General features: G+C 36.0%; 2 protein-coding genes and 1 long non-coding RNA gene across 4 annotated transcripts; 1 reads left to right on the forward strand and 2 right to left on the reverse strand.

The window, feature by feature from the left end:
- Positions 1–643: 643 nt before the first annotated feature.
- LOC113341519 lies at positions 644–5,981 on the forward strand. 2 transcript variants are annotated; one of them, XR_003355959.1, is made up of 3 exons: positions 644–868; positions 2,437–2,551; positions 5,854–5,981. It is a non-coding gene; the product is annotated as an uncharacterized LOC113341519 (long non-coding RNA). The 2 variants fall into 2 exon arrangements; XR_003355960.1 differs by lacking the exon at positions 5,854–5,981 and adding an exon at positions 4,537–4,656.
- Positions 3,010–5,405, reverse strand: LOC113341517 (G-type lectin S-receptor-like serine/threonine-protein kinase At2g19130). The gene is made up of 3 exons (XM_026586364.1): positions 4,533–5,405; positions 4,352–4,438; positions 3,010–4,281 (listed from the first exon to the last, which is right to left on the reverse strand). Exons 1-3 carry the CDS (start codon positions 5,365–5,367, stop codon positions 3,209–3,211), a joined length of 1,995 nt encoding a protein of 664 aa, XP_026442149.1. The 5' UTR covers positions 5,368–5,405; the 3' UTR covers positions 3,010–3,208.
- LOC113341518 (protein trichome birefringence-like 2) lies at positions 5,492–8,191 on the reverse strand. Its single transcript, XM_026586365.1, has 5 exons — positions 7,130–8,191; positions 6,867–7,038; positions 6,533–6,720; positions 6,287–6,445; positions 5,492–6,207 (listed from the first exon to the last, which is right to left on the reverse strand). Exons 1-5 carry the CDS (start codon positions 7,822–7,824, stop codon positions 5,859–5,861), a joined length of 1,563 nt encoding a protein of 520 aa, XP_026442150.1. The 5' UTR covers positions 7,825–8,191; the 3' UTR covers positions 5,492–5,858.
- Positions 8,192–14,404: the final 6,213 nt, after the last annotated feature.

The following is a 14,404-nucleotide window of genomic DNA, read 5'->3' on the forward strand; positions in this document are numbered from 1 at the left end:
TCATTACTGGGATCCATAAATGTTGAGAACTCAATTAATCAATAATAAGTCTCTTGAGTTATGAGTTGACATCGAAGTACATAATTACCCTTGTAATTGTTGTGTTGATCACCAAAGGTTAGTATGTATAATTTCAGAATAAAGGGAGGTTACAAATCACATGACCGTCGGATATCTTTGGCTAGGATGAGACTGGGATGGTCGGATCATCTGTTTGTCTCTCAAAATGTTATCCGACCGTCCATGGCTCAAAAACCCATTATGTTTTGTATTATAGATATAGAATGCGTTGGGTTTACTAAGAAGTCACATATATTTGTTTTATTTTTTCATCATATATAAATTTTAACTAAAACAAATCTATTGGATTATCGTACCCAATCCGTTCATCTGCGCATCCATTGGATGTAAATCCGTTGGATGTTGGATTAGATGTGGATGCCAAATTTGAAATCCGTAATTAATTGGATTGAACGCGGATGAGATAAAAACTGGTCCATAACCATAAGTCCAAATTTTCGTTGTTGTTGGGCTTTACGCAAAATAGGTAGGCGATAGAACATGGGCAAGTATCCATCTCTGCACATGATGATTTAATATAGTTCAAGTGGTTCAACCTCCATTATCTTCTTCTCCACCTTAAAAACAATTGCTGATCCTCATCGGATCAGAAAGGTAATTTCTCCGTTCAATCCTTAAACCATACTTGAAGATGAAATCATAGATACTCTGTGTAAAAGAGGGTCTAATCTTTTTGAAGAATAAAGAACCTGCCCCACTTTTGCAAAGGGTATCTATGATCTGAAATCATTCGAAAATTGTTCCAAAATGAGGCTTTGAAACATATCTTGAATCACTAGAAAAGCAGGTCAGGGTCTGTCTCTATATGCATATGTATTCATTTACTTACGATAAATTTCATATTAGATGACCACACTCAATATCATACCATTCTTTTTGGAAATTTGATCTATTTCTGATTTGCTAGGAAAATTTTCTTACAGTGGTACATTGTTTGCAGAGCAATTTAGGTTTCATGAATACATGTTTTTTTCTCAAAGCATAATTTTGAAGTAGTATTCAAATTTTAGAGCTTTTAAGTGTGGATCCGAGAATGAGATGAAATTGTTGAATGTGTTGATTGTAGCAGTCCTGTGGGTTGGGTTTCTGTAATAGTAAAAGCCTATTGGGGTGTTTATGGTGCTTCGTTCTGTTTTGCTTTTATTGGTGTTTCCCTAGTTGTTGGCCTATGTTGATTGTGTTGTTTCTTTCTCTTTTGGGGTCACATAATGTGTTCTTTTTTCCCCTTAGGCCAGGTAGATAAAATGGTTTTCGTGTGTTTTGTTAAATTTGAAATAAAGATCCTTCCTACACTTCAATTGTTTGATAAAATGTTTGCTAGTATGTAGGATTCAACCGAATTTTGCTGCATTTGGTGGGGAACGATGACCAAGTGGAATCATCTAGCCTTTGATAATTTCATTAGTTGTAATCAATAATCATATATACTCTTATGCAAAAGTGGGTCAATTTTTTTGAAGTGAATGAACTGTCCTTCTTTTGCATAGAGTATCTATGATTTCAAATGATCTAAATATTGTTCCAAGCTAATGAGGCTTCCTCTTAAATGTCTTTTTCCACATGATTCACAAATTGCCCCATATGTTGTTCTTTGTAGTTCTTTAACTAGTGGTCTTTGCAAATTGGGAATTGTTAAGTGAGGTTCTGAGAGTCAATTAGGAATTTCTGCTGTTTCTTGAGGTTAAAAATGCTTCAGAACTGCTTCAAAAAAAAGGTGCAAAATATATTTTCACCAAAAAGGGCTCTGCTTACTGATGATAACTTGATCCTACTTTTGTTATATGGGTCGACTGTGAGTCTGTTGCTGTTCTTGTAGAAATGATGTATAGAATTGTTTTTGAAGTTTCAATCTGTCAATACTGGGTCACATCTCTCTAGCGGTAAGTAATACAAAATTTGTGATAGCTAACTTCTTTTCCTGCTAAATCTCTCTGAAGTATGTTTTCTATTTCTTTTTATTTACTGTACATCTGTGCATCATTCCGCACCTATATATGTCGATTGTTGCTTTCTGGCTTTTTTCTCTTAATTATGAGCCTCGTGTCTGCTGTAAAGAGATGTCATCTGATGTGCTTACCTTTTCATCATCTGAATAAACTGCTACTGAGTGGGTTTGAGTTCTGATGGTGCTGGTGCTGCTGCTAGTGAAGCACTACTATCTTCTTCATCCCCTCAATTTAACTTTAACTTCAACTCTACGCCCATCTAGTTTTACATCTACCAGATTTACAATTATGGCTCATCTAATTAGACAAAACGTTGTGAGCCAAACTTGTGTTATATCGATAGGCAATGTTTGAATAACGTTCGTGACTCATTTCCATTCTCTTATGATGAAACTGTTATGTTTTGCAGCCTCTTTCTACAACTCTACACCGAGTGAAAACTAAGGTTCGGAAGAGTCAGAAGAAAAGAATGCCACCCGAGTCAATATTAGTACTCTGTCCCTCATGCCCCTCCTCTTACACATGTAAGTTCTCCGAAACTATTTATTTTTTTTATTTAGCACATTACACTTGAACCTGAGTCAAAACCAGTATGGCTAATATTAGCAAGTATGAACTCTGTCTCTGATTTTTCACCTATTAACCAGGTCCAGAAGAGAGATAGCATAAGTTTCGTTCGGTAGTACATAGGTATTGCTTCTGGCTGTGCATCCAATGCTAATGTGTTTTTGCAAATTGTAAGAAATCCGTGGATCGAGAGCCTGTGTTTTGCTAATGTCTTATATCAACCAAAGTATACTCTGTAGTGCCTGTCTCACTAAGTTGGTAGTGGAGCTCAACGCACTTACACTGGTCGTGCATTGAGACTTTGAGCTCTACGGCTGGTGCTAAATTTGTTGCCCATGGATTAGATGAATAGTTATTGATTGAATTCCTTATCTGGTTCTTCTCTAATAATAAAATTGAGTGATTAAGCATTTAGTTTGTGTCGGAAATAGAATGATGCATAGATTGCAGAAAGAAGGATAGCACATTAATACTGCCAAACTCTTGAAAAAAGAAGAACACATAAAGAAACACATAGCGGACTACTTGATCAAAAACTAGCTAGGCCATCCACATATCGCCCAAGGTTTCCTTCATAGAATATAGAGGTCTCAAAGTAACCACCAATCAGCAGCTTAAGTATATTCTGATCCCATGGACGATGTGGCGTTCTGGGCCTTTCGATCCGGGACCGAGCCAAAAGATGTGGTGTTGGTTCGTGCTTGCGAACTTCGGTTTGAGGACTCTAAGAAGAAAAACACATTATCTTGGTTTTCCACAAGAAAGTGGAGAGACCTTGGAATAGGAGGACGCTTCACATCCGAAAGCCCTTCAAGTATATGAACTACTTGACCCATGGAAGGCCTATGAGCTTCGTCATCTTGAATGCACCAGCAAGCAACTCTACAAGCCCTAGTTAGCTCTAGAATATCAGCATTAACTTTCAACCTGTTATCTACTAGGCTAATGATATCATCACCTTCGTTCATTTTGGTCGCAGCCCAAGCAGGGAAATAACTAACCTTTTCGTCATTAGTTAAAGGCTCAAAGTTTCTCTTCCCCGAGATAATTTCAAACAACATCATACCATAGCTGTAGACATCCGCTTTTGGAGTGATGGCTACTCCTGAAATCCATTCTGGTGCAAGGTATCCTCTAGTTCCTCTCACGGTGGTTAGGACTCTACTGAAGTCTCGACTGACAAGCTTGGCTAGACCAAAATCTGCTATTTTCGGATGAAATTCAGCATCCAAAAGGATGTTTTCAGGCTTGATATCACTATGTATGATGCTATCTCTGCATTTTTCATGGAGATAAGCCAATCCTCTTGCTGTTCTTAGTGCTATTTGATATCTGGTCTTCCAATTTAAAACCTCAGTACTCTTGTGATGGAAAAGATGAGAATCTAAAGATCCATTTGGCATAAATTCATAAACAAGTAACCTTTTATCCCCTTCTGAGCAAAATCCACGTAATCGGACGAGGTTTACATGCTGAATCATACCGATAGTGCTCACCTCTGAACGGAATTGCTTCGCACCTTGACTGAGGGCTTCAAGTTTCTTTACAGCTATGTAAGTTGAGTCAGGTAACATCCCTTTAAAGACGGAACCAAAACCTCCACCACCCAACTTCTGTGAGAAGTTCTTCATAACAGTCTGTAATTCTCTATATGTAAATGCCACTAAAGTACCATCCCTCGTCTTGGCTGTATTAGATTAATTGTAAATCTTAGCAGCACAAGAAACTAATTTGCAGTAGAGATCTTATATACTTACAATGGAGTTTCTCCTTTGCTCCCCGTACCAGCAGTTTGCATAAGCAGATGATGGCGAAAATGAGTATAACCGTAGCTAGTGATACCCCTGTACAGATTGAGAACCCTTCCTCATAGCTTCGTTGAGGTTGTTAAAAACAGAATTTTTAATTCATTAAACATAAAACATAAAATGTACTTACACAGGGCTGTTGATTTTCGTGGTCGGGCTGGAGGCGAGAGAGATGGTGGATTTGCTGCTGTTACATTGTAAAGAGGGTAAAACTCAACCTTCATATAACAACTTGGTCTAGTAGTTGTCATATCTCCTCCCTGATCACTGCCAGGAGGGTACAATCTGAACACTTTGTCTACACCTAACAGTAAGCATCTTTCACAGTCAGTTCTTGATATATCTGGAGTACATTGAACTAACCCATATATTGACATCGTCCCATATATTGTTGTATTTGTATAAGTAATATTTCTGGATGCAAAATTTATTATAGTAGAATTGCTAACATCAGAAGAAGCATTAGATACAAGGCGAGTCATCAGTTGTTTTACCAAGCGAGGAAACTGTGTATCTACTAGAAAATTGGAGGTATGCTCTGAAACTTCTGGTTCGGTTTCCATGACAGAGAAGATAGATCTGTTGGAGTATCTTAACATACATTCATCTTTCCAAGCAGCATATTCTTTACCATTCGGACAAATTCGTGTGGCACTTTCAGTTACATAATTAGCACAAATCTTACAATCTCGCTCTGTAAAGCCTCCTATACGTAGTAACATACCATAAACTCTGTCTAATCCCTTACCTACACTCATGTTATAGAATGCTTTATTGGGTTTAATGCTTGATGAAAGAGATGCTAGAATTTTGTTGAGATTTTTCTCAAATGGGCTGTTGTTTGTGTAATTGCCTCCTTGACAATAGTGAAGTTGGCGGCGCCATTCTTGAGCTGTAACTTGAACAGAATTTGTGAAAACCAAAAGAAAAACGAAGTAGAGAAAATTCACATGAAGGAATCCCATTAGTTTTTTTTTTTTTTTTTTGTATGTGAATTGGTGGTTGGTGCTGAAGAAGATGAACCATTCTGTAAGAATACATCCCTTTGATTCTTTGAAGATTCAACATTCACAAAAGATAAAAGTCAAGTCAAGCTCATAATACCTCTTTTTCTTTTTCTTTTCTCATTAATCGTGGTGGAGTCGGATGGTGAAAGTCAGCATTAATAATCGAGATAGGAATTATAAGAAGCCAGCCAGAGATTCATGTGCAAATATTGACTATTACAAGGACTAAAAAAATGTAACCACATTTTCACTGTCTGCAACCAGCTTATTTAGACATGCTAGTTTTGCTTTTACGACTCTTTTGACCCTTTTGTAAGACCTGTAACCATGGCAAGGATTTCTGCTGGTGATTAACCTCGTTAACATATAAATGTGGATTCTACCTTAATGTTTCTTGCTATATTCCTATCTCTTAGATTCAATTTGATGGATTACAATTTTCAGGTTTCTTACAATTTGCCAAATTTTCCTTTGCCATCTCTCAGAAGAGCAGCATACAACAGCTCATTCCATGTATCAGGTACACCTGGTAAGCACCAATGACTGCAATCCTGAGGAGCTTTATTTCTCTCTTGAACAGTATAATTTTTGTAGATATTACGATATACGGAAGGGTGTGCGTCAGCTCGATAATATGAAAGCTTACTAATGTTCAGATACAGAACAGGAGTCTTCATTTTCTGAAGAGTGTTTTCGAGAATTTTCATTTGTATTGGTGCCGGTTTTATATATGTTGCATTGCTTGGAATTGGCTTTGTTGCTAAGTTGCATCCTCCACCTGTGTTCCATGTCCCTCCTCTGCATATTTAAGCCACAAGAAGGTTAAGATGACAACTAATCAGGTTTAAGGAAAGCAAAGTAATGCTGCATTACTTACATGAAATGAGTTGGTGAAAATCCTCTGAAAACAACTTGGGTTTTGTTAGAATCAATGTGCTTGTCAACCCATTTCCTCCAAGTATCAAGGGCTTTTCTGTATGCTTTGTCTATATCCAGCTTTGGATACAAGTTATTGCCTTCTCGAAAAAAGTTAATTCTGCAAGCCAAATAGTGTTTTTTGAGGCATATGTTCATCATGAACAATGAATACAAGTTTATGCAAAAAGATTTCCATGGTACATACCCGTTACTGGTCTTCCCAGGAACCCACCAGTGCCATGAGTCAAAAACAAGAACATCAGCATCATGGTATGCGGATGCTGCTTGCTCATCAATCGAGTCCAATCTTAGAGTCTCCTGTTTTGATTTAGATACCGCACCATAGCTAACTAGAAATGCAGACCACACAAATTCTATGGTACAATTGTAGTCCTGGATTGAAAATAAGATCATATGCATTCCATCAATTCAATTACCTGTAGGTCTAACACAAGTAGATCATACATAAAAGCGGAGTAAAGGGCTGATTTTTATGTCAATGCAAGTGTAGAAAGTTAAGCAAATTGTACAAAACTTGCCTTGTATATTGTAGTGAAATCTCCTGATGGCCTAACAACTCTGCTCTTGTCCGGAATTGCGCTCCAGAGTATGCACACCATAGACATGTACATATTCCTATTCAAAGAATCTCCTGCAAAAACTAATTTCTTTCCTCTCATTCTGTCTAGGAAATCGGTTGCATTGAGGAAGCTGCAAAGGTAAACTATAGATCCACTAATGAAAATCATGCACCCTTGATGTTTAAGGTTCAGCAAGATTTGAAAGATTTCAGACAGATTACCTTGGTATATTGTTCTTGCAACCTGCATTTCTTGGGTGAGATTGCCACTGCCACTGCCGTTTTATGTACTCATCGTCAAGTCTGTCATTACCATGACAATCAAAAGCTTGTCCCTCCAGGTACGGACACGATCCAGGATCATAATACTGTTTTCGATCTTTGACCATTACCCATTCCCCCTCAAAAATATCACAATCACTAGAAAAGTTTGTGGAGCTTGGAGGAACAGACTCCTCCGCAGCATATACCAATTTTCCAGCAACATCAACATTTGAGTTTGCGGAAATGTTTTCTGCAGTGGAGTTCCCTGGCGGAGCAATGGTACTTGAAACAAAATTCTCCCCCGTATCCACCAATTTTCCAGCACTTGAGTTTTCAGTAATGTTTCTCGTACCGTATGTTTCCGTTTGATTATTCAAGGTAGTGGAATCTCTTGCCGGAGTAATAAAAGTCGTAATACTTGGAGAGTGATGCCAATTGTGAGATCCAAATTTGAGATAGTATCCGTCGAGATTGTCTTCAAGCAAAGGATTACTTAGTGTAGGAAAAATAGATGGGAACATGAAGCTACTAACCGTAAGAACAAGTACGGAAGCTCCAAGAAAAAAACCGAAGCCAAGAAGCACTGATGCTGCTTTCTTCTTCCCACCATGATGCGGCCATGTAGATAACATGTCCCAAATACTAAGCTTCATTATGACAGATTTTGCCTAATGATCTTGCCTTCTAACTTTACATTTTAGAGAAGATTGACAATCCCATTGGAATTAACTAGTGTTTTGACATATAAAAATGCGTGCATTTTTTTATTAGAGTGGCTTTGAATTGCAAACAGACAATAATAAGCTCTCTGACAGCTCAAACAAACCAAAAAATAACATGCAATTTTAAGAAGCTGTTGATTTGATACTTCTCTGACCGATCTTCTTGTACATACCCAATGCATCTCTCTAGTACATTGATTATATGAAGAAAAAAAAAAGATTTTAATTATATCAAGATGCAATCTAAATTATCTTATTAATTAGTTAATATCGACTGACAGATTCTCCGTTAACAACATATTTGATTAATCCCCTCCAGCTAGTCAAATAATGGAGTTTTTAGATTTGTTACGAAGCTAACCAGCTAAGTTAGAGGTAACTATCAGAAGAAATTCCGATTAAGGAAAACGAAAATTTTCCAACAAATTTATAAAACTGTTAGTTTGAAGTAAAATTTTCCCTTTTTCAACGACATACCATGGCACATAAGGCCACTTTCTTTTTGTCAACGACAGACCATGGCACATAAGGCAACTTTGTTAATTATGTGATCTAATCATGATCTAATTCTAATCTACTATTCTGTCCCAATTTTTTTTCTCAAAATGGAATATGTATCGTAACCCAACATTTATCTTCCCCCTCATTAAGGCAAGCAAGCCAAATGAAAACCTTACCCTTTGTTTTAGTTCACCAAATGGAACTTGGTTAACCAAACGAAACATGAACTAAAATGCTTAGTAGAATAGGGACCATTTGGTTAACTAAACCGAATATGAACTGAAATGCTTAATGGAATAGAGATTGCAACACTTAAATAAAAGGATGTCTAAATAATAAATAATGTTTTTAGGGCTTAAATAAATGTATGTTAGAATTATTTATTTAGGAAAATTCCATTTTAATACAAATAAAAATAAACATTTTGAAACTCCCAATAATAACTTGATCAACCGGAGACACAAGCAAATTAATTTGGACGCCTTTTGCGAGTACCGATTGATTGCCTCACCACCATATATATTGGTACACACGAAGGACCTCAAACTCGAACCTTGTAGTTCCATCTGAATGATTTTTTTCTAATTAATCCCGTTCAGTTTTACTGATTGATTAATCGTGAGATATTGGTTATCAGGAGTGAGAAAATCAAAGTATTATATAGGCAATCATGATAGTTCCTTCTTTCTCTTCGCGATTTATTTACGTTTATATCTTTCTTTGTATTTGTTTCATGTTATGATGTACTTGTTTCTCTTTAAAACCATCATGTAATCGTTTCTTGTGGAATGAAATACTTGTCGTTTGATGATTAAAAAAAAAATTTTAATCGTATTAAAAGCGGAAGAAAAGCGAATATGTTTGCTAAGATATTCATTTTGATTACATCACAATTGGGATTTAACTGATCAAAGGGATACCGAAGAAATCAATTGAAATATGGAATCATAATAGAGTCGCCTTAACTAATAAGATTAAAATACTAATTCCTTTTTGTTTTCGATATCACAATTCTTTGTGGACATTCGTTGGAAATTTCATTTTGTAATATTTAAAAAGAGTTATTTTCAATTTTACCTTTAAACCAAATCTTATTCCATTCTACGCACATAATTTAACTGGAGAATTTATTTTCCTCTTGACTGTATCTAGGTAAAATGTATCTGGTTATTATTTTTCTCTAAAATGTGTCTTTATGTTTAATGGTAACAACAGATGTAAAAAAAAACTAGACTAGCTAAGTACTCCAACATCCACATGAATCAAGTGAAAATTGAATGTTATTTATTCCTAGAAGAATACAGGCTTCCAAGTCCAAATAAATCCTAACAATTATTGTTCAACTACTTCCAATACCTCGGTAGATTATACTTATCTTCTTTTTTTTCTTCTAAATTCCCGGTATTTCATTTATGTGGCAAATTTGTTGTAGCATTTTCACAATTATTTCCTTACAATTGATTGTATATAGTTGAAGGAACAACCCGTTTATAATTCATGATACAACACGATTATAGTGTGGATGTTAATCCATACAAAAATATGAATAATTGGGAAACACGCATAATATATGAAACACCTATTGTTGAAACGATTACCTTACTTATATACATATATACACATACGAGAGTACTTCAAACTCAAACAACTCTATCCAAATGACTTTTATGTTAACATGTTACTACTGAATTATCATCAAGTGATACTATCTTTGGTTTCTTACTTAAAGTTAGATGTCGGAGGAAAGCTGAAAACAAAGGCGAGATATCAGGAAAGTAATACATTCAACAAGCGCTATTAGCTCTTATGGAAAGAGCAATGAAAATCAGGTAATTTGTTAAATCATTATATGTTGAATGCATCGTTGTTAGATTCAATCAGTGGTAAAATCATAACTTAATCGGTGAACAAATCATAACTTTATTGTAAAGATTAACAATTTTGTCCATGAGAATTGTTTGTAGTAAATCCTTTGGAAATTTTATATATTTATAAGAGTGATGCTAGACCCACTTCGTTTTTCCACTTCGATTCATCCCGAAAGGGGATCGCACGGACCATATGTTGCGTTCTCAATATTTAATATTAGAAAGGGTGGAAGTGGGGCCTCTGTTTTGTGTCACGCGGTGAAAACTTCGGTGACAAATCGAAGTCAACCTAGAGTTTTCTAGTCATTCTGGCTCTTTAGTTTATTTTGTTTCATTTAGAAGACTTTTTGAAAGCAACTCACCTATCTAATATTTTCGTTTTTTATTATTGTGTGCATGATTGCTGAGAATCTCATATGTCTTTCAAATACTTGGCGAATTCGGGGATATCCAAACTAATTGGGGTAAGGAATTTAAGTTGATTTAGAAGCAATGCTAAGGGGCTATAAATATGGATAAAGTTACAAAACTATCCTTACTAATTCTAATTAAATCTAACCCCATGGATATTAATTACATTTACTCTTTTTCTTCTCCTTCTTCGTCAACTTAAGGAGCAAATCCTCTTTCCTTCTTAATATTTCATCGTTTTCAAATGAAAAAAAAAATCAACTGATTAGAATTTTTTTATTCTCGATTAATTCTTTCAAACTTTATCCAGTACTTTATTTGTCGTTTGAATGACATATTAGGTACTATTGTTGAAATGCAATTATACGATTGTCATGGTATCTCTTCACCTATCATAACGACTTTTCATATTTATTTTCAGTCGTTAAGATCGTAGGATGAAATAACGTGACGAATTTTCAAAGAGTTTTTATTTTCGAAAGTAACATTGGCAGAGTCGCCGTATCCCTAAATCTTAACGACTAGCTAATGATGTAGTATGAATGACCATCATGTTTTGAAAAGCTAAACCATGATGATTAATAACTCCCAGAAAAAAGTTTTTATGCGCCGAATTTTGTTATTGATCATCATAGTTTTGTAAAAAAGGCATCAAGACTAATTGACAATCTTCAGTGTTTTGTTATTTTTTCCCATGACGACTGTAAATGCGAAAAACCAATGTTTGTTCAGCATCTGTTGTTTCAGTTGAGCATGCTGACTAAGTTTGGTTGGCATGCTTTATTTTAAAAGAGCGTGCCAAATTTTAATGGATTCAACTCTCAAAGTACTTAGACGGCATGTTTTTTTTCCAGACGAACATTCCGACTTTTCATAGACTGTTTTTTAAGATTTGCAGTCATTTGACGAATTAAACCAATAAAACCTTGGTCAGTTCTTTTTGAAAAGTGTTTGACTAGAGTAATTCATTTTTCGTTAATAAATTCTCAAAAAACAAAAATTTCCAAAATTTCTTTAAACAAAATTCATAAGTTGAATCTAACAAAAACAATAATCAAAATGTTTACTAACCAATTTTAATCTAATATTATTGACTTAACTAATTCAATAGATTAGTGGTAATTAATCCGGGGCATATTAGGCATTACTAAAGATATATGAATAAGGATATTCAGAAGGGCAATACCGTGTTGGGGGACACTTATATTGCGATTGACAAAATAAGGGGCGGAAATATTAAAATTCCGAACTAAGTGACTTCGGTCATTACGCTCCCGGACAAATTCGTAAATACCACTCATGTCCTAAATTTCCTTCGCTTTTCGTCGTTGGACTCATTGTCCCGAATTTTATTGGACAACGAGACAACACAATATATGACAGGGTTTACAATACTTAATGTCCTAGAAATTAAGGTGTATGATAACGTTTACGATACTTACTGTCATTGACAAGATGAATTACACCGTATATAGGACGCATACACCACGTGGACAATATTGTTCAGAACATTCTTCAAGTTTCTCCAGAGGTTGCCTAATCTAGAATCGATTCTATTTCCTCAGGCAAGTTGCTCATCCCTTACCTCTTAATGTAATAAAAAAGGATTTTCTTTTGCCTTTTGTTACCATTGGTAGTCAGTTCCCTGATTGAGAACTATTGTTACCGTATTTTGCAATACTGTTGATTCGTATTTAAAAAGTCAGTTGTATAAACTGGAATAACTCGTCTTCCCCTTTGCAAGTCACTAAGCTTTCATTAACTTTTTATTTTTTTGCACACCCATTTGGGTTCTCTCATATATACTAAGTAGCATTCGTATTTTGCTGAACATTTGCTTTGATTACTGTGTAGAGTGTTAAAATCACTTGCGTAGAGGATGATGATTGTTGGTCACTTGATCCTAGAAGTTCGCCACCACACCTCAAGGTAATCAAATTCAAAAATTTCGAAGGGAAATCAATGGAGCTAAATGTAATTAATCTCTTTCTGAAGTATGTCTGATTTCTTGAGAGTGTAACCATTGTAGCTTCTCTAAGGCTCTCCGAAGACCATTTGGAACAAAACAGTGTTATGAAGCATCTTCTAATGTTTCTGAAACCCTAAGTTCTTGACAAGCTCTGAAGACGCTTAACAGTTCTTTCAATATGTGAATGTTGATAAGGTAGTGTTTGTGAGGATCTTTAAGAAATCCCCTTGTGGGTTTTTAAGTACTGTCATTTTCATTACTATTTCAAGTTTTTTGATTCTGCACCATCTATAATAGTCACTTTCATTACTATTTCAATTTTTCTTAAAGCATACTTAACAACCAACATGTACTCGTCACCCTATTTCAAGTTTGTTTCACTTCACTCACCTATTAGTTGTCGGTAAAACATACTCACAGCGACAGACGAGAGCTGCAGAGCCACGCGACCATTGGCCAACAGGTGCATATTGTTGTAACCGTGCAACTATTTCAAAATAACGCATGCTCATTAAGAACGCGACCACTGTCCAACAGGTGCATATAGTTATAACCGTCAAACTATTTCAAAATAACGCCTGATCATTAAGAACGCGACCATTGGACACCAGGTGTATCCTGCGGGAGATGTCTATATAAGCTTTGCTCGTATCTCCTTGTAGCAATCTACAATAAGAAAATCCATAATACTTGTTATTTTTTGCTGATAATATTTCATCAGTAATTTTGATGGAGATGTTGCCGGAATTGACTACCGAGATATTACAGCGCCTCCAAACTACAGAAAGCGTTTTAGCAAGCAAAAGGGCTTGCAAAGAGTGGAATAATGTCCTTGCGGACAAAAGAATTGGACTTCTTTTAGGTGTCACATAAGGAATGGGGAAAAGACAAAGTTACTCGACTCTTCTATAGAGAACGTATTAACAAGGAAAATTTCAACCTAATGGTAACATCCAACAATAATCACGTCCCGGATGAAGGAATCTATGAATGGACTAATTTACACCCAATAGTTAGATCCTGCAATGGTCTGGAATGATTTTATGTTTCACACCAAGGCATACAAGATCTTGTTTACATTGTCAATCCAACAACGCGGGAGCACCTCCATCTTCCACAACTAAGCATCCCAATTGCACGTGATCAAATACATTCTCGGTATCCACGATACAACATAATTGGGGGTTTCGGCTACTGCCAACTTACCAATTCGTACAAGGTAGTTTGCATTGACAGAGATGGTAAAGTTCAAATACACACTCTAGGAGACAAGAGTGATTGGAGGAACATAGGGGAGATTCCTTATACTTTTCGGGGTTCAGGTGTCTACGCACATGGTTGTATTTTCTGGAAGGACTGTCTTAAGCAGAATACTGTCATAGTATCTTTTAATTTAGATACCGAGACGTTCCATGAACATTCCCCACCGCCACATCATATTTCTGGGAGAGCATTTTGGATAGATTCTTACCCATCACTTGGGATGGTCATGTTCGGAGATCGCCTTTTATATTTCGGAAGAAAATATTCATACATGAGTACCTGGCGGGGAATGGAATTGGGATCACAAGATGAGCATTATCTTGGAAAAGGATGGGGATGAATGGCCAACTTATAACCCGATAGCCTTTGGAAATAACGACGACCTCCTATTGTGGCAGAATAGGCGATTATTGCGTTACAATACACTCACCAGAACATGTACGGAATTTGGGGGACAGTACCGTGGAAAACATGGGTTGGAATTATTCCTCACATGAGG

The sequence above is a fragment of the Papaver somniferum genome, unplaced genomic scaffold (genome assembly GCF_003573695.1).
Source record: "Papaver somniferum cultivar HN1 unplaced genomic scaffold, ASM357369v1 unplaced-scaffold_3, whole genome shotgun sequence".
NCBI lineage: Eukaryota > Viridiplantae > Streptophyta > Magnoliopsida > Ranunculales > Papaveraceae > Papaver > Papaver somniferum.